The sequence below is a fragment of the Narcine bancroftii genome, chromosome 6 (assembly GCF_036971445.1).
Source record: "Narcine bancroftii isolate sNarBan1 chromosome 6, sNarBan1.hap1, whole genome shotgun sequence".
Lineage (NCBI taxonomy): Eukaryota > Metazoa > Chordata > Chondrichthyes > Torpediniformes > Narcinidae > Narcine > Narcine bancroftii.
In genome coordinates, this window is record NC_091474.1 from 25,606,413 (window position 1) to 25,629,944 (window position 23,532).

At 38.9% G+C, this 23,532-nt stretch overlaps 1 protein-coding gene across 1 annotated transcript in view; it reads left to right on the top strand.

Moving 5' to 3' along the window:
• Positions 1–22,685, top strand: part of nfs1 (NFS1 cysteine desulfurase) — a 29,139-nt gene extending 6,454 nt beyond the window's left edge. Inside the window, exons 5-13 of the mRNA XM_069888037.1 lie at positions 70–222; positions 1,343–1,436; positions 4,607–4,741; positions 7,276–7,433; positions 8,578–8,683; positions 11,096–11,177; positions 18,661–18,744; positions 19,539–19,628; positions 20,140–22,685. Coding sequence (XP_069744138.1) covers positions 70–222; positions 1,343–1,436; positions 4,607–4,741; positions 7,276–7,433; positions 8,578–8,683; positions 11,096–11,177; positions 18,661–18,744; positions 19,539–19,628; positions 20,140–20,203 — 966 coding nt within the window. The 3' untranslated portion in view covers positions 20,204–22,685. The remainder of the gene's footprint in view (positions 1–69; positions 223–1,342; positions 1,437–4,606; positions 4,742–7,275; positions 7,434–8,577; positions 8,684–11,095; positions 11,178–18,660; positions 18,745–19,538; positions 19,629–20,139) is intronic.
• The last annotated feature ends 847 nt before the right edge of the window (positions 22,686–23,532 follow it).

A 23,532-nucleotide genomic window follows, 5' to 3' on the forward strand; every position in this document is an offset into this window, starting at 1 on the left:
TGTCTCTTCACTTTCATTTTTGAAATTTATAAACTAGCTCTATATCTGTGTTTCTTCTGCTATTTCCAGGGTGTTGCAAGGTTTTACAAAGCCATAAAGAAGCACATCATCACAACTCAGACAGAGCACAAGTGTGTACTAGATTCTTGCCGCATGCTTGAGACGGAGGGTTTTGAAGTTACCTATCTGCCAGTGAAGACAAATGGCCTTATTGATTTGGAGGCAAGTTTTTAATTTTGCCATTTTCTTCTAGATTTTCCTGGTTTTTTTTTTATGCAGCTTTTAACTCTTTGCATAAGGGTTTTGTTCCATCAAAGCCCAGAGCATATTTGCTTCTGTGGTTATTATTACACTTTCTATGATGGAGGTGTGAGCATTTATCTTGAGACATGCAAAATGGTGGCATCGCCAGAGCTGCTGCAACGGCAGTGCTTCTGCTGGTATGTACCCAGGAGAATGGAGAGCAGAGACACAGTTCTACTCCAAAGGGCTCTGCCCAGTCCTAATATTGGTGGCTCTGAACGGGCTTTAAGTGGCCTGTTAGCTGACAATATTTTAAAACTAAAATCCTGCAACTGCAGGGTCTGTGCCCAAGATTGCAGCACCTATGCTCAGCAGCAGTCACGAAAGGTTGCAGACTCCAGGGAGCAGCAGACCAGCGCAAGCACCAGAAATGAGGAGAATACTTCCCCACCCCCATTGAGAAGGAGAAGCAGAGGAGACAATGACCATAGCAGTGGACCAGTGAGGGGCTCAGCAGCTGCGGTACCCACGCAGGCTGCAGGCTGATGACAATTTGCAGTTGGGGGGCCCGCACGTGCTGCAAGCTGCTGGAGACTAGCTCATGATAATCAGGTATTGGAGCCGGGATGTAGAAGGGTGCTGAGGGCAAGAAGGACCTGAAGGGCCTCCCGATCACATTGGAGGATTGGATTGGATCTGGACCTCAGGATGCCGATGTATTGAACAAGAGTCTGTACAGCTGCAGAAGCTACAGGAGTGGTGGAGCCGTATCCTCGGCACTCAGTGGCTTTGAAGGGACCCCCTTTTGCTTCTTTTTCTGTCTTACTGTAAGGGCACCAGACAACACCTATGGCAACTCTTTGCCTTACAGCAGGCAGAAGGCAATTTCATGTAATATTATTGTTACGTAACAGTAAAGGAATCTTGAACACTCCCTTGGTGCTTTATGAAAATGTCAACCAAGTTTCTGGACTGGAGTGGTTAGATGTTCTGGTTGTGTTCAAACTGGGAAACTTGGGTATCACATCCAACTGAACAATTTATTAGAGGGTTAACTTTTGAAAGTGTTCTAATTAACTGTTTTATCTATACTTGCTAGGAATTGGAAAAAGCAATTCGACCTGATACTAGTGTGGTGTCAATAATGACTGTGAATAATGAAATTGGAGTAAAGCAACCAATTGAAGATATAGGTATCTTAACACTCTTTCTGCTATAATCTGTTTTACAATTTGGTATGCAAGAAGGTGGAAAGATTTGAGTCACAGTTAGTGCAACATTATTACAGCACTAGTGACCTGGGTTTAAATATGGCGCTGTCTATGGCAAGGGAAATTAGTGAGGTAATGAGTTCAATGCAAAATAATAAACAGTCAGGGGAAGATGGATTTTCTGAAGAAATTTAAAGATCTACATTTATGGAGATGTTAAATTACACTAAGAAGGTACATTTTCTACTGGAATCCTTTTTAATTGCAATTATTCCAATCATTTTGAAAAAGGAGAGATCCAATGAAACTTGTATCTTTAGACAAATTTCATTATGAAATGTTGGTTATAAAATATTAGCAAATAGATTGGCAAAATATCTACCAAAATTAATACATATGGATCAAACTGGATTTGTTAAGGGTCGGAAATCTGCAGATAATGTAGCGACGCTTCTTAGTTTGATACATTTGTTTCAAAAAAGGGGAGACCTGACTGTGGCAGTGACTTTGGATGCTGAAAATGCATTTGATAGATTAGAATGTGATTTCCTCTTTAAAGTTTTAGAGAAATGTAAATTGGGTTTAATGTTTATAGATTGGGTTAAAATGCTGTATATATAAAAAAAACTATTTGCAAAAGTATTGACAAATGAACAGATTTCAACATCTTTTGAATTGACAAGATCAAGTAGACAAGGTTGCCCATTGTCACCTGCTTTATTTGTTTTTAGCAATAGAACCATTAGATGAATTAATAAGACAAGATTCAAAGATTGTGGGTATTAGGGTGAAGCAAGAAGAATATAAAATAAATTTATTTGCAGATGTTTTGATTGATTTAACAGACCCTTTAAGTTCTATGCAACAACTTAAAATTAGAATAAAAGAATATGGAGTCATATCAAGATATAAAATTAATTGGGACAAAAGTGAAATTATATCTTTAGTTAATGGAGATTTATCAGAAATGTAAGGAAGTAACTGAAACTAGATGGCCAGATCTTGGAATAAAATAGGTATTCGTGTGCAATCAGATTTGACAAAATTTGTTTAAATTAAATTATTTATATTTATTATGAAAATTAAAGAGGATTTGGAAAAATTGAATATGTTACCCTTTACTTTGATGGGCAGAGTAAATTGTGTTAAGATGAATGTTTTCCCTCAAATACAATATTTATTTCAATTAATTCCAATTTCAATTCCTCAAAAAAATTTTTAAAGAATTAAATATTTGTGTTAGAAATGCTTTATGGAAAGGGAAAATGGTTAGGATTTCTTTGGAGAAATTGATGTGGAAATATGATTTGGGAGGTTTACAGCTTCCCAATTTTATGAATTATTATAAAGCAGCACAGTTGTGATTTATTAATGAAATGTATGAGTTAAATAATGTTCCAGCATGGGTAAATATAAAACTTGATAAAATAGGATAAAATGATCCACAACATTTTATTTGTAAATGGAATGCAAGATTGTTAACAGCATATAGAGAAACACCCATGCTGAAACATTTCATTGAACTTTGGAATAAAATTGATAAAGAGGTTGGAGGAAGAGGTTTAATTCCTGGAAGAACACCTTTATTTCAAAATAGATTTATTCCATTTTCTATGGAAAATAATTTTTTTTAAATTTGGGGAAAATAGTGGTATTAAAAAAATAAAAGATTACTTTAAAGCCAGGAAATTTATTACTTTTAGTAGAATGAGGGAAAAATTTAAGATATTGGAAAATCCAAAGTTTTATTATCAAATTAAGAGTTTATTTGTGAAATTTTTGGTCAAGATTTAGTGTTACCAGTGGAGACAGAAGTAAATTTTTTATTAAATACAAGAGATGTAAAGAAGTTCATTTCAGAGATGTATAAATTAGTACAAAAGAAGGCTCAAAAAGAGGGAGTTCATAAATCAAGACAAATGAGAGAAAGATTTAAATATGTAAATAGATGAACGGAGATGGATTCCGATATGTAAAGAGAGTATGAAAAGTACAATCAATGCGAGATATCGGTTAGTTCAATATAACTTTATTCATCAATGATATTTAACACCACAAATGTTACATAATATGAATTGTATTCAGATTTATGTTTTAGATGTGGACAAGAAGTTGGTATTTTTTTGCATTCGACTTGGCAATGTTCCACAATTAATCTTTTTTTGCTTGATTTGGATAATTTATTAGAATGAATAATTGGAATAAGATTCCCATAGGATCCCATGTTATTTTTATTGGGAGATGTTAGAGGGATTAAACCTAAATTAAAACTGAAAATATATAAAGTAAAATTTGTTCAAATTGCCTTGGCAATAGCTAGAAAATGTATTGTCATAACTTGGAAGTCGGATACTGATTTGGGAATGGATAGATGGCAATGCAGAAGTTCAGTGTTGTGCTCCACTTGAGAAAATTACTTTTAATTTAGGAGATAAATATCATACATTTTGTGAAATATGGAGCCCATATTTACAAACTGTTGGTATTAAAATTTAAATGAATCTCAAACATAACCTTTATCTTATAGGCATCTATGAATATTTATATGTTTAAAAGGATCAGAAAGTTAAGAACTCCTGTTGTGGTTTTCTTGTCCCTCTTTTTATTTTAGTTTATAGGGGGTTGAGGTTTTACAGGTTTTCCTTTTGTATTTTACTTTTTTCTTTATAAAATACCACATGTGTTTGGATTAACTTTGAAATATTGTGATATGTTTGCTAGTTGTTTTATATTAAATAAAATATTTTTTTTAAATATGGTGCTGTCAGTAGGGAGTTTGTATATTCTCCCTGTGTCTGCGTGTGTTTTCCTTGGGTGTTCCGGTTTCTCCCACCTTCCAAAATATGAGGTTGTAGATTAATTTGGGTGTAATTGGACAGCACAGCTTTAGATGGCCAGAATCAGCTTCTACTGGCTGAAAATAAATTTTAAAATTTAAAAGAGGGTATTAAATAGCATGAGAACAGAGACCTGTTTCCTCTTTAAAATCTGCATCACTGGGAAGGCTACTGTATTTAACAAAACTTGGGTTGTGTTGGCTTGTGGCTGAAGGAGTCAAAGCCTTCAATGTAGAGTGAGAGACCATTGCTGAGGGAAGGTCAAGTTGGAAGTAGTGATATTCATCCACTAATTGTATCTTTTGGTATATGTAGGTCACATTTGCCGAGCTAAGAAGGTGTTTTTCCATACGGATGCTGCACAAGCTGTTGGGAAAATCCCTCTTGATGTGAACCAAATGAAGATTGATCTGTTGTCTATCAGTGGTCACAAAATCTATGGACCAAAAGGTATAAATAACATTCAATCCTGCTGCCTAAGTTACCCATAATAGAGATTGTCTGCAAAATAACCTGAAACCAATGTTACTTTCACAAATAAAGCTCATCTGTAAAATGTTAATCAGTTATTCTGGTACAGGACTTAGCCAAGATCAGCTATGCTCAACTGCATTTTTTTTTGGCTATGGACTGCTAAAAAATATTTTGATTTTAGTCTGTGCCCCATCTTTAAATGTGCTGTGGCCACAAAGAGTCCATACAGTTGCCCAGTTTAAGGGGAGATTGCTGCGAGTCCATACAGTAATTTTAGATTCAATGTATATAAATTAGATATTAAAATACACTTCAGGAGCAATGAGGAGAGAATAGGATGCAGATGCTGGAACCTGATGCAGTAACTTTATCTTTACAGTTTTGTATTTGACATAATTGGTCAATCACAAGGACTCGCTTCTGGAGAGAAACGTGATTTATTTACTGTATATGCCGGCATATAGGATGATCCTCGAAACTTAAAAATGCCACCTTAAAATCAGGGTTGTCTTGTACACAGTGTATAAAATCTGAAGCTTGACGGCGAAGCTCATCACCACTCATCTCGCCGACTTCGATGCAATCATGTGCGTGTCCTGTTAGTTATCAGTGAACTCTCGGACTCCCCTATGGGGTCTATCTGCCTAGTCTAACTGTCGTCGGCTCTGTACAGGCTTTAAATGGCCTGTTACAGGAGTCAATGGTGGTTTCTTTTAAAATTTGCTAATAAATTTAAACATTTACAGGGTAATTTGGTATTAAAATTTTGTGATTTGCTTTTAACAGCATCCATTGATCAGCGGTAAATGCCAGATTTTAGGGGTTGCCTAATACAAAGGGTATGTCTCAAAACCTACATTTTAGGTTGAAATTCCAGGGTCGTCCTGTACACGAGCTGCCCTGTACGCCAGCATATACGGTAGTTGGGGTGAAATTTGTTTAAACTATTCTTGTGGCTAGCCACCTTTGCACCTTTTGTATGGCATCCATTTTTAGTCAATTGGCTTTAATTTGTATCCATGTTTCCTTGCAACGTAGAAGGCTATTTGTCCCAGCTTGCATAGCAATCCCATTCCTTCAAGAATTTTCCCCATAACTGTCACCCCACCTGCCCGTCGACATTTCCCAGTTTCTATGGAACATTTATACCTGCAGAAACCAGCACACTCACAAGGTGAGAGAAGATTGAACTCTGTTCATTGGCATGGGAAAGGCAATAATTCTACTGATCATAAAAATCAATTGCCCAAACGTATCATGACTGGCTGCTTTATGAGACCAGCAGTGTTCTATATAATGCCCTTGAGACACATTTTGCTAGTGGTGGTTGTCCTTTGAGGCCAGAAAATCCAACTGCTGTTAAGTATTCACTAGATTCGTGGCAATAATTAGAATGTGTAATAGCCTATTATCTTCCATTTGAGTGATGGTTTGAATTCTGTTGTAATCAGCTCCCTTGATTTTGTTTTTCATCGACTATAATGATTGCATTGGATCCAGAAACTTTCTAAGTGTAACTGCTAAGAAGACAAATATTATGGTATAAAAATACTGCAGTTTCTAGGAAACAATAAATAAAATCAGAATATTGTGAATTCAAGTTGGAAAACATCCGCAGGGAGGAATAAGAGTTAACGCTTTCACTTGTAATTAGAAACGGTTGAGAGGTAAGTACTTGGCATGGGAATGAACAGAAAATATGTGCTATTCAATGCCCCCCTCCCTCCCCCGTTGAGAATGGCTGGTCTATCTAATTGCAAATAGCACATCTTGCACGTACATCATAACGTTTGGTGGACTTGCACAGTTGGAGTTGGTAAATGTAAATTCCAGGAAATCTCAAATTAAAACAAAGCTTTTTTAAAAAAAAATGCCATTGGAGAGCAGCAGTAATCATCAAAAATCCACACCACCTAGTCCTGTTCTAGCTGCCACAAGACTCGTATCACCAGGTGTTCAGGAACAGCTACTACCCCTCCACCATCAGACTCCTCAACAACAAACTCAAATCAGAGACTCATTTAAGGACTAGTACCTTGTGCACATACCTCTGAATATTGAATATTCATTTTCTGTATTGACCAGTTTGCCTTTTTTACATTTATCTCTTTCGTTTAGATTTCTTTTCTTGAGTATGTTATTTTTGGCACTGCCAATAAATAGAAATTTTGCCTGGGCCGCAGGAAAAAGAATCTCAGTTGCATGTGATGTCATCTGTGTACTCTGACAATAAATGTGAACTTTGATCTCAAATTAAAACGAGTTTCTTTAAAGTGGAATTGATCAAACTCTACCACTGCTGGAGATGAGCATGCAAGGTTGGAGAATATCACTGAGTTGAAGGTGATAAAGCTGTGGTTTGTTTAAGATGTCGACTTGTGTCATTTGAGAGATTCCATGTAGTATTATGATAAATTTATTTTGGTAATGACTGTTACTAACTTTTAACATTGGTCTATGATGCTTCTGTCTTTCCCTCACACTCCCACCTTGCCCTGGAAACCTATCAGGAGTAGGTGCGTTGTATGTCCGCCGAAGGCCTCGAGTACGGTTAGAAGCTTTGCAGAGCGGTGGAGGGCAAGAGCGGGGCCTGCGATCGGGTACAGTTCCCACTCCACTTGTGGTTGGGCTTGGGGCAGCATGTGAAATTGGACTGCAGGAGATGGAGGTGAGTGAATGGTTGAGTTTTTTGCTTTAGTACAAATCCTAACCCATATTGTCCAATAATAGTGGGATTGTGGGTTTCATAAAGAGCAACGGCATTTGATCAACTCCCTATCTAAGAATATTTAAAAATTGTTAGGTTTAAGCTTGTGTGAAATAAGCTCTTGAATGTGTATGTGCATTCAGAAGCATCTTAAATCACTCAAAATGGAATTGTATTTAATGCTATACTATTTGGCCAAGAACAGAATGAAAAATTTCTCCTTGCTTTCCTATCTCCATCTAATTCCCTGTCCATTTTAACCTCTTACTCTGAGGCATGTATAGCTCACCTAATGGTCTCCTCTGTACTTAGCCATTAGTGTCTGGTCTTCATGTCTAAGATTTAACTCCAAACTTGTTATGCTTTGACAATCAAGTTACAGTAAGCTTGTTTTCAGTTTGACTGCATAATGTTGCAATGGTGCCTGCGGGCATATGTGGTATTAAGCAACAACAAAAAAATGCCACTGGAGGTACTCAATAGGTCGATCAGTGGGAGAAAAAGAATTGTTGATGTTTTTGGTTGAAATCCTTTAAGACTTCTTCATTACCTCTGTCTCAATGAGGGGTCCTGACCCGAAACAACCATTCATTTTCCATTGCATGACCTACTGAGTTCCTCCAGTAGATATTTTATTTGCTCCAGATTTCAACATTTGCAGTGTCCTCTGTTCTTGCTATATGTTGTATTGTGCCTGGCTGGTGACAAATAGTGGGAAAAGCAGAGGACTATTGTCTCTAGTGAAACAAGAAAGTGTGCAGATGTTGGGTCTAGTACAGAAGTTAAAGGCAATGCTTCAAGCCTGAGCCCTTCAGGAATGTGGAAAAACAGGCCTGCCACCTATTAACTCTATGATAGCCTATTCCCCTCCTCGTTTCCTACTCACTCCTCTCCCCTCCCTCTATCTTTTTATTCAGGCATTGGCTAGTTTTTCCACATTCCTGAGAAAGATCTAAAGTGTTAAATACCTTCTATACTTCCAATAGATGCCAAGTGACTTGGACTTTTGTGAATTGCACTGTTATCTTAACTTCTGTCTATAGCTCTTTACAGTAGCATGAATGCACTTGCAAAGCCCTTTTGCATTTTTTTTGCATTTCTGCAGCTTGATCACAAGCATGTGTCCAAGATGGCAGACCGTTTGGTAACAAAGATAATGAATGCAATCCCTGATGTGATTCTCAATGGAGATGCTGAGCAGAGGTATCCAGGTACAGTTACTAGGTACTTTCAAGCAGGGAAAACACTGGTCTGTAAAGGTGGTTCTTCGCCCTTACGGCTAAAGAGGTACCTTCCTGAATGCGCTGTGGCTGGCTCTGAGATGCTGGTTCCAACCCTTCTCAGGGAAGGATGATTAGCGGAGCGCTGCGCTCCGCCACCTGACCTGAATGTACAAGGGCTGGTTAGGGATGGGCTGATTGTGCTGTCAGCCCGTAACCAATCTCTACGCTCACCCATCTCCCTCCAAGGCAGTGGTGGCAGGCAGGAGCCATTGGGGTAGTTGGAGCTGTCAGCGGGGCAGTGGGATCCGGCAGTGGGGGCCACTGGGGGGCAACCGGTGCGGGCTGAGACAGCCACACCTGGCTGCTTTGACCTTTGGGCCACTCTCTGTAGCTCAAAATGCAGTAGAGCAATGCCCGTCTTCCCTACCCATAGTCCCTCATGCAGCTGGAACTGCTCTGGGAACCACAGATTGGTTCCAGCTGCGTGGGGGATCATGGGTAGGGAAGACTGCCATTGTTCTGCCACGTATTTATGATGGGTGGCGCTACGGCACCAGTCGCCCTGCCTCCATTGGCTCCAGAGGGCACTATGAGGTGCCTCTGGATATGAATGGGACACTGGAGCAGCCTTTAGGGCTGTTGTCTTTTTTTTTGAAATTTATTTATAGTATCTCCATACATTCATTTCAAATTGACTTAGTATAATATTACATAAAGGGCTGCTGTCTTAAAGGTAAGTTTTAGGTTTTAGGCGGAGGCCTGACATGAAATGGCCTACTATTCCACCAAGGATTTACAGGAAGAAAGGTCTTAGCCCTAGTCTCTGAAGACCTTTCATTTTTTTGGACCAGGTCTTTGAACAAGCTTCATTTTTTGGACCAGCAATTCTCAACTTTGTTTTTGTCCATGACCTCCTTGGGACTCAGCTCCAAGTTTGGGGACCCCTTTCATGTAAAGCAGTTGTTTGGTTGGTTTCTTTTGTACTTCTTTCCTACAGACTACTAAAAAAAAATTATTACTTCAGTCCATGATCCCCCTTAAATCTGCAGTGCCCCCCTCCACCATTGATTGTATCTGTTTTAGACTTTCAGCTGAAATGATAGTTTCTCTTCCCATTTCATGCCATAATTAAATGTAAATGAGAAATATAAAAATGGGGAGTGAAACCTTGTCCTACAATTTTATCTTACTTTCTACATCGTATTTAAAATTTTGATATGACCACTCCTCAGAAGCTGACAATTGGCAGGTCGCTGTAAAGGATGCAAGTCTAAAATCTTCAATCAGCCAATTCTATACAGTTCCCTATTGCAATATATCCTAATAAAATAAGATGCATAAATGGAGTGAAATGCCATTTGAAGTAAAGACACAATATGCTGGAGGTCACGTAACATCCATTAGTGGTAAAGATGTATAACCAACATTTTGGGTCTGAGCCCTTCAAGGTGTTAGCAAAAAGCAGTCAGGCACCTGAGTGAAAAGCCTGGGGGAGAGGGAAGAAGGGGCAGGGAATGAGGGGGGAAGCACAGGCTAACAGGAAAAAGGCCATAATTGGACATGGATAGGAGGACAGGAGAGGAAAGGTGAGAATTGTTCAGGGGAGGGGTGGTGGTTCTGTGAATGTGGAAGGGAAAGAGAGAGAGAGAGAGACTGAGCTAGAGGGAATGAGACAGGGTCAGTGGAAGGGGAGAACTGGGGGGGGAGGGGTGGTGTGGTGGCAGGGTTACTAAAGGAGACTGGAGAAGTCAATGTTAATGCTACCTGATTGGAGAGTAAGGTGTTATTTCCTCCAATTTGCAAATGGTCAAGTTTGGCAGTATATGAGACTATAGACAGACATGTCAGCATGGGTATGGGGCGGGGGATCCCTGGTTTTGCAGCAGACAAAGCAAAATACTTATCAAAGCGATCTCCCAGTCTGCATCCAATCTCTCAAATGTAGAGGAGACCTCAATGGGGACACAGGATTCAGTAGATGACCACTGCAGATTCACAAATGAAGTGTTGCTTCACTTAGAACTTTTAAATGGTTGCCCAGCATCTGAAAATAGAAAAGATGCAAAAATATTTTGGGTGATGGGGCTCTGACTCAGTGGTCGTGATTTTTGTTTCTGATTCAAGTTGAGAATTTGAGATCTGAGCATAGTATAAGGTGAACACTTGGGCAGCCAAGGCCTATAGGTTGTTATGGTGCATTAGTTGCTAGAGCCGTGTATCTCTTTTATCTCCCTTGTCCTGGACACCAATTCTCTCATTAAAAGTTTTACTTGTGTTTTTCTTGCTTTCCCCTTCTGTTTTGTTTTTGATTTAATCTACAGCAGGGAGGAACTTGCAGGGTTCTCTGTTTAATGCCATGTGATTGATTTGGTTTGACTGTATTTTGCATGGTTCCTGCAGGCTGTATTAACCTTTCATTTGCCTATGTGGAAGGAGAAAGTCTTCTGATGGCTTTGAAAGACGTAGCTCTCTCATCTGGAAGGTAGTGTATTACTCTAACTTGGCGATCCTATTACGGACTATTATCTATGCATGTGAATGGTATGGAGGGGGTTATTGTAAGGAACCCAAGCTAAATGCTATAAATTAAAATTTGGTTTGATAGTAGACATTTAAAACGGTCACCTTTGGTCCTTGATCTGCTTTTGAGCTGGAACCCTCTAGTCCAGCATTTCTCAACCTTTTTACCCGTGTGGAACCCTTGAAATAGTTTTCATGTCTCAGGGAACCCCTGCATAAAAATTATATACCATTATTAATATCTACCTCTTTTATATTTTTATCATAGTTCACGTGGTAAACATTATATATTTTTTTCCAGATAACTTGTTTAAGAAAAAAATGACCCCCTTTATGTCAAATTTATTGGCAATGCAAAAAAAAACCATACTGCTCGTTTGAGACCTCACACTGAGGTTTTCATTTTAAATAATATAAGGTTGAAGCCTTTATTATAATAACCAAGGATTTTCCAACAATATGCCATCTATGTATAGTAAAATTACGACTATAAAATTAAACAAAAATTACTCAATAATTCATTAGCCTATTTATCACTGTTTCTTACGGTACCCCTAGCGACCTCTTGTGGAACCCTCGGGTTCCAGGGAACCCTGGTTGAGAAACACTGCTCTAGTCAATAAGGCCATATAAATTAGGCTCAGAAGTTGTCCACATCTCCTCAAACCTACTTGTGCAGCAGAGAAATGGGCCCTTTAGTCAACAGGTCCATACTAAACATTTTGTGCATTCACTCTAATCCTGGATAAGGTCATTTCAATTCCTTGCCTATTTAAGTATCGGTCTAAATGCCTTCTCTGTCTATGTGGTCCTCATATCAGCTACATTTTGTTCTTAAAAAAAAAACCTCAGATTCCCTTTAGAACTTTTTCCTTTTACCTTAAATCTGTGCCCTCTTAATCTACTCCAGGGGTAACCAAACTTGCTGTATGTAAGAACCACATACAATAAACTACATATGTTTGAGAGCCGCAACGATCGCGAGATCACAAGCCACGCCCACTAACTGCCATTGTGACCAGCGTCTCATACGATACCTGTCTCAGCCAACATATTTCCGCGAGCCACACATTATGTCAGAGAGCTGAATGTGGGTTGCAAGCTGCAGTTTAGCCACCCCTGATCTACACTCTGCCTCTCATAATCTAATATACTTCTATCAGGTCACCCCCACAACTTTCTTTGGTGCAGGAAAACCAAGCCTAGCCTATCAGATCTCTCCCCATAACTAACATCCTTCAATTCAGGCAACATGCTGGTGAATCTCTGCATTCTCCAGCACACTGAGGCAGATCTTTTTTTTGAAGACTTTATTAAATATTTTATAACATGAATACAATAAAGAATTACATTTAAAGAAAAATAGAAAAAAATTTTTTAAAAGGTATGATTACAATATTACATCAGAAAACTACACAAAATAACTCCCCCACCCCGTTAATTGTAACACAATATTAATAGTCTAACTTAAAATTAGTCCAACCCTCCCCCAAAATAAAGAGTGAAGAGTTAATATAATTGACAATACTATATATGAAAAAAATACTCACTTACAAAAAAGAGATAAAACTTAACCTAAAAAAATTCTAACAACAACAAAAAAAAATTGTCAATACTAAAATATCACACTTAAACATACATGCATTAAACTTAAATGCATATAATTAGCAAACGGAGTCCACTTTAACTTATAAAAAGACATCTTATCCTGAATTGAAAAAGATATCCTTTCCATAGTCAAACAAAATTTCATTTCCAAATACCACTTATCTAAAGTTAGTATATTTCTATCTTTCCAAGTAAGTGCTATACATTTCTTAGCCACAACTAAAGCTAAATAAATAAATGAAATCTGATAATCCTCTAAACCTAAATCGATTAATGATTGCATGTTCCCTAATAAAAATATATCGGGATCTAATACAAGATGGATATTATATAAACTGTTAAAAACAGATTGAATACCTTTCCAAAACTGTTGCAATCGATCACAAAGCCAAACAGTATGCAAAAAAGTATTGGCCATCTGATCACATCGAAAACAAGAATCCAACTTACTAAAACCAAATTTTTTAAATTTCTCCGGCATTAAATATAGCTGATGAATAAAATTATAATTAATCATCGCTAGTCTAGCATTAATTAATTTCCGAATACTATTCTGACAAATTTCCATCCAAGCTTCTTCAGCTATTTTATGTCCTAAATCTTTTTCCTATTTCAACTTATCTTTATCCCAGTCTTTTTTACTATCAATTTCTTGTAAAATACAATACAAATCAGATATATATCCCTTTTTTGGTATTGAAAGTACACATTCTTCAAAACTAGATTCAGGCAATAAAATCATATGTCGACCACATATTATCTTAATTGATAATATACAAATATAGAATTTGCACTAATACCATATTTCCTTTGTAATTCGTCAAAGGAACAAAAACAACCCTCAGAAAAACAATCAGATAAATTTTTTATTCCCTTCTTTTCCCATTGTTTCAAAGTGGCATTGGAGACCGTAAAAGGAACAAGTTGATTATTATATAATGGCAATCTTCCAAAATATATATTTTAAGTCCCAATTTTTTAAGTTTACTTGTCCATAAATTCAATAAATGTTTCAATATTGGCATATCATAAGTTCGTAATAAATTTTTATTCCATCGAAACAAAAACTCATGAGGAAATTTTTCTAAAATAACCGCCATTTCTATCTTTACCCAACTAGGTGGGTCGTCCATATTCATTAATGCACTAAGAAATTTGAATTGAGCTGCTTCATAATAATGCTGAAAATTCGGTAATCTTAAACCTCCAAATTGAAAATCCCACATCAATTTTCTCATTGCTACTCTCGGAAATTTTCCCTTCCATAAGAATTCTCTAATCGCTTTATATAAATCCTTAAAAAAAACTTTGTTTTAAAAAAATAAGGAATTGATTGAAACAAATATTGTATTCTAGGAAAAATATTCATTTTTATGGTATTAATCCTCCCTAGTAAACCCAAAGGTAGATCCCTCCACCTAATCAAATCTAATTTAATCCTTTTTATTAAAGGAAAATAATTAATTGAATATAATTCTTGAAATTCCGTATTAACATTAATTCCTAAATATTTAATTTGTGTAGTCCACTTCAAATTTGTAATATTTTTATTTACTGACTAATCACCTTTACAAATTGGTAAAATTTAACCTTTAGCCCGATTTACTTTGTAACCAGATAATTGGCCATAAATTTCTAAACATTCTTGAATTGCAGGTAAAGAAATATCCGGATCCACCAAATATAATAAAACATCATCAGCAAATAAGTTAATCTTATATTCCTCATTCAGAACTCTCATACCTTTAACATTTTCATTTTGACGTATTAATTGTGCTAAAGGTTCAATAACTATAGCAAATAAAGCAGGTGACAACGGACATCCTTGTCTAGTAGATCTTGTCAAACTAAAAGATTCTGAAATTTGGCCATTAACAGCAATTCTAGCCTTCGGGGTATTATATAAAGCCTTTATCAACCCAATAAATGAAGAACCAAAACAAAATTTCTCAAGTACTTTGAACAGAAACTTCCATTCCACTCTATCAAAAGCCTTTTCTGCATCCAATGAAACCACTATTGGATAATTCAACTGAAATTTAGATTTATTTATCAAGGTTATTAACCATAAAATGTTATCTGATGCATACCTGTTTTTTATAAATCCCGTTTGATCACCATGTATAATTTTAGGCAGATATTGAGCTAATCTATTAGCCATAATTTTAGCTACAATTTTATAATCTACATTTAACAACGAAATTGGTCTATAAGAAGAAACCTGTAAAGGGTCTTTATCTTTTTTTGGTATAACCGTAATTATTGCGTTAGAACAAGACTCAGGTAATTGAAAAGTATTGTAAGTTTGTTGTAATACATCCTTATAAATAGAAGATACATCAGCATAAAAACCTTTATAAAACTCTATAGAAAACCCATCTTCACCAGGTGCCTTTCCATTCGGCATGTCTCTTATTGCCCTTTCTATTTCGTCTTCTGTAAAAGGTTTATCTAACTCTTGTCTGTCTTCTTGATTCAATTGTGGCAAGTTAATATTTTCCAAGAAAGAATCTATTGCGTCTCCAGTTACATCTTTACATTCCGAAGTATACAATTGTTTATAGAAATTACAAAATTCCTCATTAATCTCCTTTTGATTAAAAGTAATACCTGATTTCTTTCTAATCGCTGGTATAATCCTAGATAATTGTTCCTTTTTTAATTGCCATGACAAAACTTTGAGCTTTCTCACCCCATTCATAAAACTTATGCTTAGTTCGATTCATTAAACATTCAAACCGATATGTTTGTAATTCATTATATTTAAATTTTAAATTAGTTAACTGATTCTTTTGCGTTTCGGTAGCATATTTTTGAAATTCTTTTTCAGTAGCAGTTATCTTTTCCTCTAAGTCTTCAATCTCTTTAATTCTCTCCTTCTTTACTTTAGAGGCATAAATGATCATTTGGCCTCGCAAAAAAGCTTTCATTGCATCCCATAAAACAAAATGACTAGAAACAGAATTACAGTTAATACCAATAAAAATTTCAATTTGCTGTTTTAAAAAACTAATAAATTCTGGTTTTTGCAATCTTTCTTTCTTTGGCTTGGCTTCGCGGACGAAGATTTATGGAGGGGGTAAATGTCCACGTCAGCTGCAGGCTCGTTTGTGGGACAGGCAGACACGGTTGCAGCGGCTGCAGGGGAAAATTGGTTGGTTGGGGTTGGGTGTTGGGTTTTTCCTCCTTTGCCTTTTGTCAGTGAGGTGGGCTCTGCGGTCTTCTTCAAAGGAGGTTGCTGCCCGCCAAACTGTGAGGCGCCAAGATGCACGGTTTGAGGCGATATCAGCCCACTGGCGGTGGTCAATGTGGCAGGCACCAAGAGATTTCTTTAGGCAGTCCTTGTACCTTTTCTTTGGTGCACCTCTGTCACGGTGGCCAGTGGAGAGCTCGCCATATAACACGATCTTGGGAAGGCGATGGTCCTCCATTCTGGAGACGTGACCCACCCAGCGCAGCTGGATCTTCAGCAGCGTGGACTCGATGCTGTCGACCTCTGCCATCTCGAGTACTTCGACGTTAGGGATGAAAGCGCTCCAATGAATGTTGAGGATGGAGCGGAGACAACGCTGGTGGAAGCGTTCTAGGAGCCGTAGGTGATGCCGGTAGAGGACCCATGATTCGGAGCCGAACAGGAGCGTGGGTATGACAACGGCTCTGTATACGCTTATCTTTGTGAATTTTTTCAGTTGGTTGTTTTTCCAGACTCTTTTGTGTAGTCTTCCAAAGGCGCTATTTGCCTTGGCGAGTCTGTTGTCTATCTCATTGTCGATCCTTGCATCTGATGAAATGGTGCAGCTGAGATAGGTAAACTGGTTGACCGTTTTGAGTTTTGTGTGCCCGATGGAGATGTGGGGGGGCTGGTAGTCATGGTGGGGAGCTGGCTGATGGAGGACCTCAGTTTTCTTCAGGCTGACTTCCAGGCCAAACATTTTGGCAGTTTCCGCAAAACAGGACGTCAAGCGCTGAAGAGCTGGCTCTGAATGGGCAACTAAAGCGGCATCGTCTGCAAAGAGTAGTTCACGGACAAGTTTCTCTTGTGTCTTGCTGTGAGCTTGCAGGCGCCTCAGATTGAAGAGACTGCCATCCGTGCGGTACCGGATGTAAACAGCGTCTTCATTGTTGAGGTTTTTCATGGCTTGGTTCAGCATCATGCTGAAGAAGATTGAAAAGAGGGTTGGTGCGAGAACACAGCCTTGCTTCACGCCATTGTTAATGGAGAAGGATTCAGAGAGCTCATTGCTGTATCTGATCCGACCTTGTTGGTTTTCGTGCAGTTGGATAATCATGTTGAGGAACTTTGGGGGGCATCCGATGCGCTCTAGTATTTGCCAAAGCCCTTTCCTGCTCATGGTGTCGATGGCTTTGGTGAGGTCAACAAAGGTGATGTTGAGTCCTTTGTTTTGTTCTCTGCACTTTTCTTGGAGCTCTCTGAGGCAATGACCATGTCAGTAGTTCCTCTGTTTGCGCGAAAGCCGCACTGTGATTCTGGGAGAATATTCTCGGCGACACTAGGTATTATTCTATTTAGGAGAATCCTAGCGAAGATTTTGCCTGCAATGGAGAGCAGCGTGATTCCCCTGTAGTTTGAGCAGTCTGATTTCTCGCCTTTGTTTTTGTACAGGGTGATGATGGTGGCATCACGAAGGTCCTGAGGCAGTTTTCCTTGGTCCCAACAAAGCTTGAAAAACTCATGCAGTTTGGCATGCAGAGTTTTGCCGCCAGCCTTCCAGACCTCTGGGGGGGGGGGGGGGGTTCCATCCATACCTGCTGCTTTGCCACTTTTCAGTTGTTCGATTGCCTTATATGTCTCATCCTGGGTGAGGACCTCATCCAGCTCTAGCCTTAGGGGCTGTTGAGGGAGCTGGAGCAGGGCGGAATCTTGCACTGAGCGGTTGGCACTGAAAAGAGATTGGAAGTGTTCTGACCATCGGTTGAGGATGGAGATCTTGTCGCTGAGGAGGACTTTGCTGTCTGAGCTGCGCAGCGGGCTTTGGACTTGGGGTGAGGGGCCGTACACAGCCTTTAGAGCCTCGTAGAAACCCCTGAAGTCGCCAATGTCCGCGCTGAGCTGGGTTCGTTTGGCGAGGCTAGTCCACCACTCATTTTGGATCTCCCGGAGTTTGCGCTGAAGATGGCTGCATGCGCGACGGAAGGCATGTTTCTTCTCTGGACAGGATGGCTTTGTAAGGTGAGCCTGGTGGGCAGCTCGCTTCTTTGCCAGCAGCTCCTGGATTTCCTGGCTGTTTTCGTCGAACCAGTCCTTGTTTTATTATTATTAACATAGTATTAAATCTCCATCTTGAAGCTTTCTGAACATCTTGTGAACTCAAATATTCTAATAATAATAGTGAATGATCCGAAACCAATCTAGCCTTATACTCCACAGATGTAACCCTATCCTGCAAATGTGCTGATATTAAAAAATAATCAATTCTAGAAAAAGAATTATGTCGCGAGGAATAAAAAGAAAAATCTTTCTCTGTAGGATTAACTCTTCGCCAAATATCAATTAAATTCAAATCTGCCATCATATTAATCACTTGGATTGCCATCTTAGACTTCTTAATTACTCTTGGGTACTTATCCAATAAAGGCTCCAACACCACACTGAGGCAGATCTGATTGCAAACTCAATTCTGCCCTCCAGTAAAACACAAAAATCTGCAGACACCATGGTTGAAGTAAAAACACAAACCATTTGACTTTTGACCTCCTGAGTTTCTCCAGCTTTATGTTTCTGCCCTCCTGCCTAGCCCTAGTTACAATTCTGAGTTTAATTAAAAGTTTTTCCTGAATTTTATTGTATCTACTTATGCTGATTTTTGTATTTTCAGTGCGTGTACATCAGCCTCTCTTGAGCCTTCCTATGTCTTGCGAGCTATTGGGGCTGATGAAGATTTGGCACACTCTTCAATCAGGTAGGAAGATGGGTGGGTTCCTTTTGGCTCTTGACTTGGTCTGCTCAAAGTAACAAAGCCCCCAATGCAGAGCGGATGTGGAACAAGGCATCCTTTACAGGTTGACTCCCACTGTTTCTTTTCATCTGATAAATCACTTTCAACATGTCTGCTAGATCACTCTTTCATCAATCCTGTGCTTTTCTTTCCATTCTTAATCACCATTGTTTCTATCTTAACCTTTTCCTTCCATTGGCTAGTGATCCACAATGAGGTATTTGATTACCTTGCAAAGCTGACAAGAATAGATCTTAAAATGTGTGAGCTTTGGGGTTGAGTGATATAATTAAGCTGTTGAGGGGGAGTGAGAAAGGTGAGAGTTTCCATTTTACAGCAGATTTATATCTGGTCTATTTGTTTTGGGGTGTTTTAGAAGCATTATTAAAATTAGCTTATTTTCCTCTTTCCCCCTCACATCTGGACATCCAAAAGTCTGCTTGATAGTTTGTTGTTTTTTTTGTCTTAGTGTTAGCTGTTTTGATCTATTTTTTAAAAAAAAAAGTCTGCTGGAGGAATTCAGCAGGTTGAGTAGCATCAGTGGGCTCAAAAGAATGGTCAAAAATTTGAGCCTGAACCTTTCAAGTCTCAATGAAAGTGAAATTGTGACTATTCTTCTCCCACTGATCCTCCCAACAGATTGTTTTGTGCTCTAGACCCTAGTATCTGCTGCACACCACCCCCCCCCCCCCCCCCACCATCCCGTGTGTTCCTTATCTGTAATGGCTGCTGTCTGACACTTCTTTTTGGCATTGTAGGTTTGGTATTGGACGCTTCACCACGGAGGAGGAAGTTGACCACACAGCCGAGAGGTGCACCCAGCAAGTGCAGAGGTTGAGGGAGATGAGGTGTGTATGGCATTCATTAGGTCAAACATTGATTGGGCGGGGGGGGGGGGTGGGGAGGAACTAACATAAAATTAATTGTCTCCAATCAACTAAATTTGGCCACAAATTCTGCTTTAGATTTTGACCTTTGGAACTGATTGTATGCTTGGTCAACAATACCTGTTCTAATTACCCCTCAAGAATAGAGGCATCAATTCATGTTTCTTATATACATATATGTATGTACACGGCTAAAATATAAGACTAAAAATAGGAAATGTAAGAACTACATTTATTTCTCTAAAATTGAAATAAATTTAAAATCAGCATTGGTCAAAATGAGGTAAAATTTCATGGAAAGATTGGGAAAGAGATTTCCAGTCATAAATATGTAAACTGAGTCGAGATGGGAACTGGGAGAGGGTGCCATTCCCAGACTTGTGTTATTACTTTGCACGGAAGGAAATTTGGGGGCCTGCATTCTGAGTTGTGCATCTCCCTCACTTTTTTCTTTTTTTTTTAAATTTTGCAGCCCTCTCTGGGAAATGGTGCAGGAAGGTATGGATCTGAAGAATATTAAGTGGTCTCAGCATTAAAGCATTCCAAAAGAACTTGACTGCTGGAAAGGACTTCCAATGTGGTCGGAGATTGTGAGATGGCCACTACTGGAACTCTGCTATTGTCTGCACAACGGGTAGATTAAACCAAGTGAATTGGTGTGCCTCCTGGGTCAGTGTATTACAGGAAATGTGGTGAATTTCTATTCCCCTCCACACCATGTTACATTGGTAAACTTAAATCTTAAGATATTGGTAATCTTTGCAATCTGGTTATTAGAAAACATACATTATCAGAAATGATTGACACTTTCCCATTTTCCTCATGGGTATTGAGTGCTTGTCTTTGGTATCTTAACTCGGGGACTGTCAACTTGCCCTGTAAAGGAATCTATGCAATTGGTCTCTTTGTGGTACCTTGTGTAATATCAAGTTGATTCCAGATCTTAAAAAAAAATCATAATTTTATAAAACCTCACTTGGAGAGCAAGTTTCACATGGGATAATCTCCCTTAATCTTTGCCAAAGTTGGATGGGGTACCTGCACTGCACAATTCTAGTTTATGTTGGGATCTTGCCTTTCTTTTAAAGGTGATGCTCAGTTACACTGGTAGATTAATGTGCTCATATCTTTGTCTAGCTTTACTCCAGGGCTGAGCACCTGAAATGGTCCCAGAGAGATAACTACCACACCTGAATTCCTTAGCTGTAATTTAAGGGTGAGCGAACAAGATAAAAGAAACAAGTAAATGTCCTGTAACCTGACTTTATATATCCTGAATTTCCCTGTATATATGCAACCGCAAATACTTTCAGATCCTGATTAGAACTGTTGAACAGTGATGACTTAAATGTCTATTGATTTGTAAAGTTCTCAGTTGTGTATTTATAGCAAATTACTGACATTGTTTCCAAACTCATTTAGGAGCTTGGTTTGTGGTAATCTGTCGCTGGGAATGGTACCTGACAGATCAGGTTGGTGTATAGTGACAATAGGAATATGCAGAGAGAAACCAGTTGGAAAGGAGAAAACGAGGTGATGCAGTGCGAGAGGTGGCGGAGATAGCAGCCTGCTGTATCAACCTCTGCGAGATTTATTATTGTCTCGCAGAAACTTTAAGAAAGCTGTCAGACTTTAGGAACAGGTGAGATCGAATTATATATCGAACCTGACTGTTTCTGGAGATACCCAGGTTTCAGACATGAGTGATCGTTACTTCTGGATTAAGGACAAATTGATTGCTGCATTCTTTATGACACTGAATACCTTTATTTTACTTTTTTTAAAAACTGGTTAATTTTGAAGGTGGGGCAATCCTTGCATGAACCAAACAATGCGTGACAGTAACTGTGAGTTCCAGATGGGCAGAGCCACATCATCCCATTCTCCTTTGGCATCCACACCTTCAGAGGTTCAGAAGACAAATGGCCTCAGTCCTGAACCAGAGCAGCTACTGGATTCTCAACCCTAAAGCTCAGCCAATGGACCTTTGCACCTGGAGCTGGGTTTTGTCTGGATATAAACCTCACATTCCTGCCTTCTTTACACACTGCTCTTCTATCTTTCATAGGAAGTGTCCATAGAGAATGGTCAGATCATTGAAAACCTGACAATTGAGCTAGAATTTTTGGAGACCTGCCAGGAAATGCACTCATCATTGTCAAGGCTGACTGAGAAGCTGTGAATGGTCATATTTTTAGGATAATCCCAGAGAGAAGGAAACCTTAACACTGCCTATGCACGTTCCTGATTGACCCAGACTACTCTAGTTTTACCTCACACAGACGAAATTCTCTTATCCATTCATTAGATATTTTAAAACTCAGACTGGATTGGTCAAAATTGCATTCTTCTCACAAAGCAATCCCATAATTTTGCCTGTAGAATCCTCTGGATTCTACCACTCATCTACTACCCATGAGACGTCTTGTTAGCCAGTGAACCTGTCAGTCTGCAATGTGTCTCTGACTTATGCAGAATTAAATATTAGAAATTGTTGAAGAGTGACTCCCCACTTTGGATTTACTCGCCTTTGTTCATTTGGTTTGGAAGTGGAACCAAATGAGACCTGCTGCAATGGCAGCCAGTGACCATTTGTGCAAAAGGCACCCAGACCACGCATTTTTCCCTAGTGCAGTTCAGAGTATGGACGGATCCTTTTGAGTACTCTCCTGCCAAAAATTATCTTTCTTTTGAAGATGAGAGGTAACTTAAGAGGTTAACAAGATTCTTCAATGTGTTCTTATTTAAAGTTTCAACATTTGCAGCCTGTTGGGGACTGGAGTGACTGGGAGGAAGGAAGGATGTAGGAAATAATTTTCTACAAAATTTCATATGACATATGGGTTGTCGGGATGTTGCTTTGGAATGTTTATATTGTGTCAGTGGGACTAAATAATACGCACAATTTATGCTCTTTGTTGAAATGAACCGATGTCCTGCGTTGTGCAAGGAGTTGTACTTTAACCATCAAAGTCTGCTAATATGTTCAAAACCTATCATATTAAAAGGATTATATAGCCTTGTGGTATGTCCATTGTATCAAACAGCTGTGTTTACTCCAATGTGGAGGTGTGTATTTAGTAAATTAAGGTCCATTCCTTCTCTGCAGGTTCACTGACATTCTGGTGCTCCAGAGCAAACCATTTTCATCATGATTTGCAAGCCTTTCAAAGATTTTGTGTGAATAGAGCCAAAGAATCGTACAGCATGGAACAGGCCTTTCAGCCCAACTCACCCATGCTGGGCTAGTCCCATTTGCCTGCATGTGGTCCATATCCTCTTCACCCCTTCCTACCTACAGTTTCCTCTGGCAGCTCATTCCAGATGCAAGCTACCCTCAGTAGAAAAGAAGTTTCCCCTTAGGCCTGTCTTGAACCCTTCACTTCTCAACTTAAACCTATGGCTTCTAGCCTGAGAGAAGACTTAGCATTCACCTTTCCATGTTCTCGTGATTTTACGCACCTGATGAGTTGAATCTTCAATGGTTAGCGCAATGTTGTTACAGTGCCAATGATCCGGGTTCGAATAGGCACTCACTATCTGTAAGGAGTTTGTACGTTCTCCCTGTGCCTTTGGTTTCCTCCCACTGTTCAAAATGTACAGGGGGTGTAATTTTGGGGGTGTAATTTTGGCAGTGTGGGCTGAAAGGGCCTGTTAATGTGCTGTATGTCTATAATTTTAAAGATTAACTCTCCCTCAGCCGAAGTCAGTAACAAAGCCTCTTACTAGATCTGGTCCTCATAATTTAGTACAGCTCTTGCCTCTCCTGTCAGGCACATTTCAATACCTGTTATTTTCTCTGGACATAATTATTAGAAGGATGGTACATGATACAGAAAGTTCATGGCAACATTTTGAATGTTTA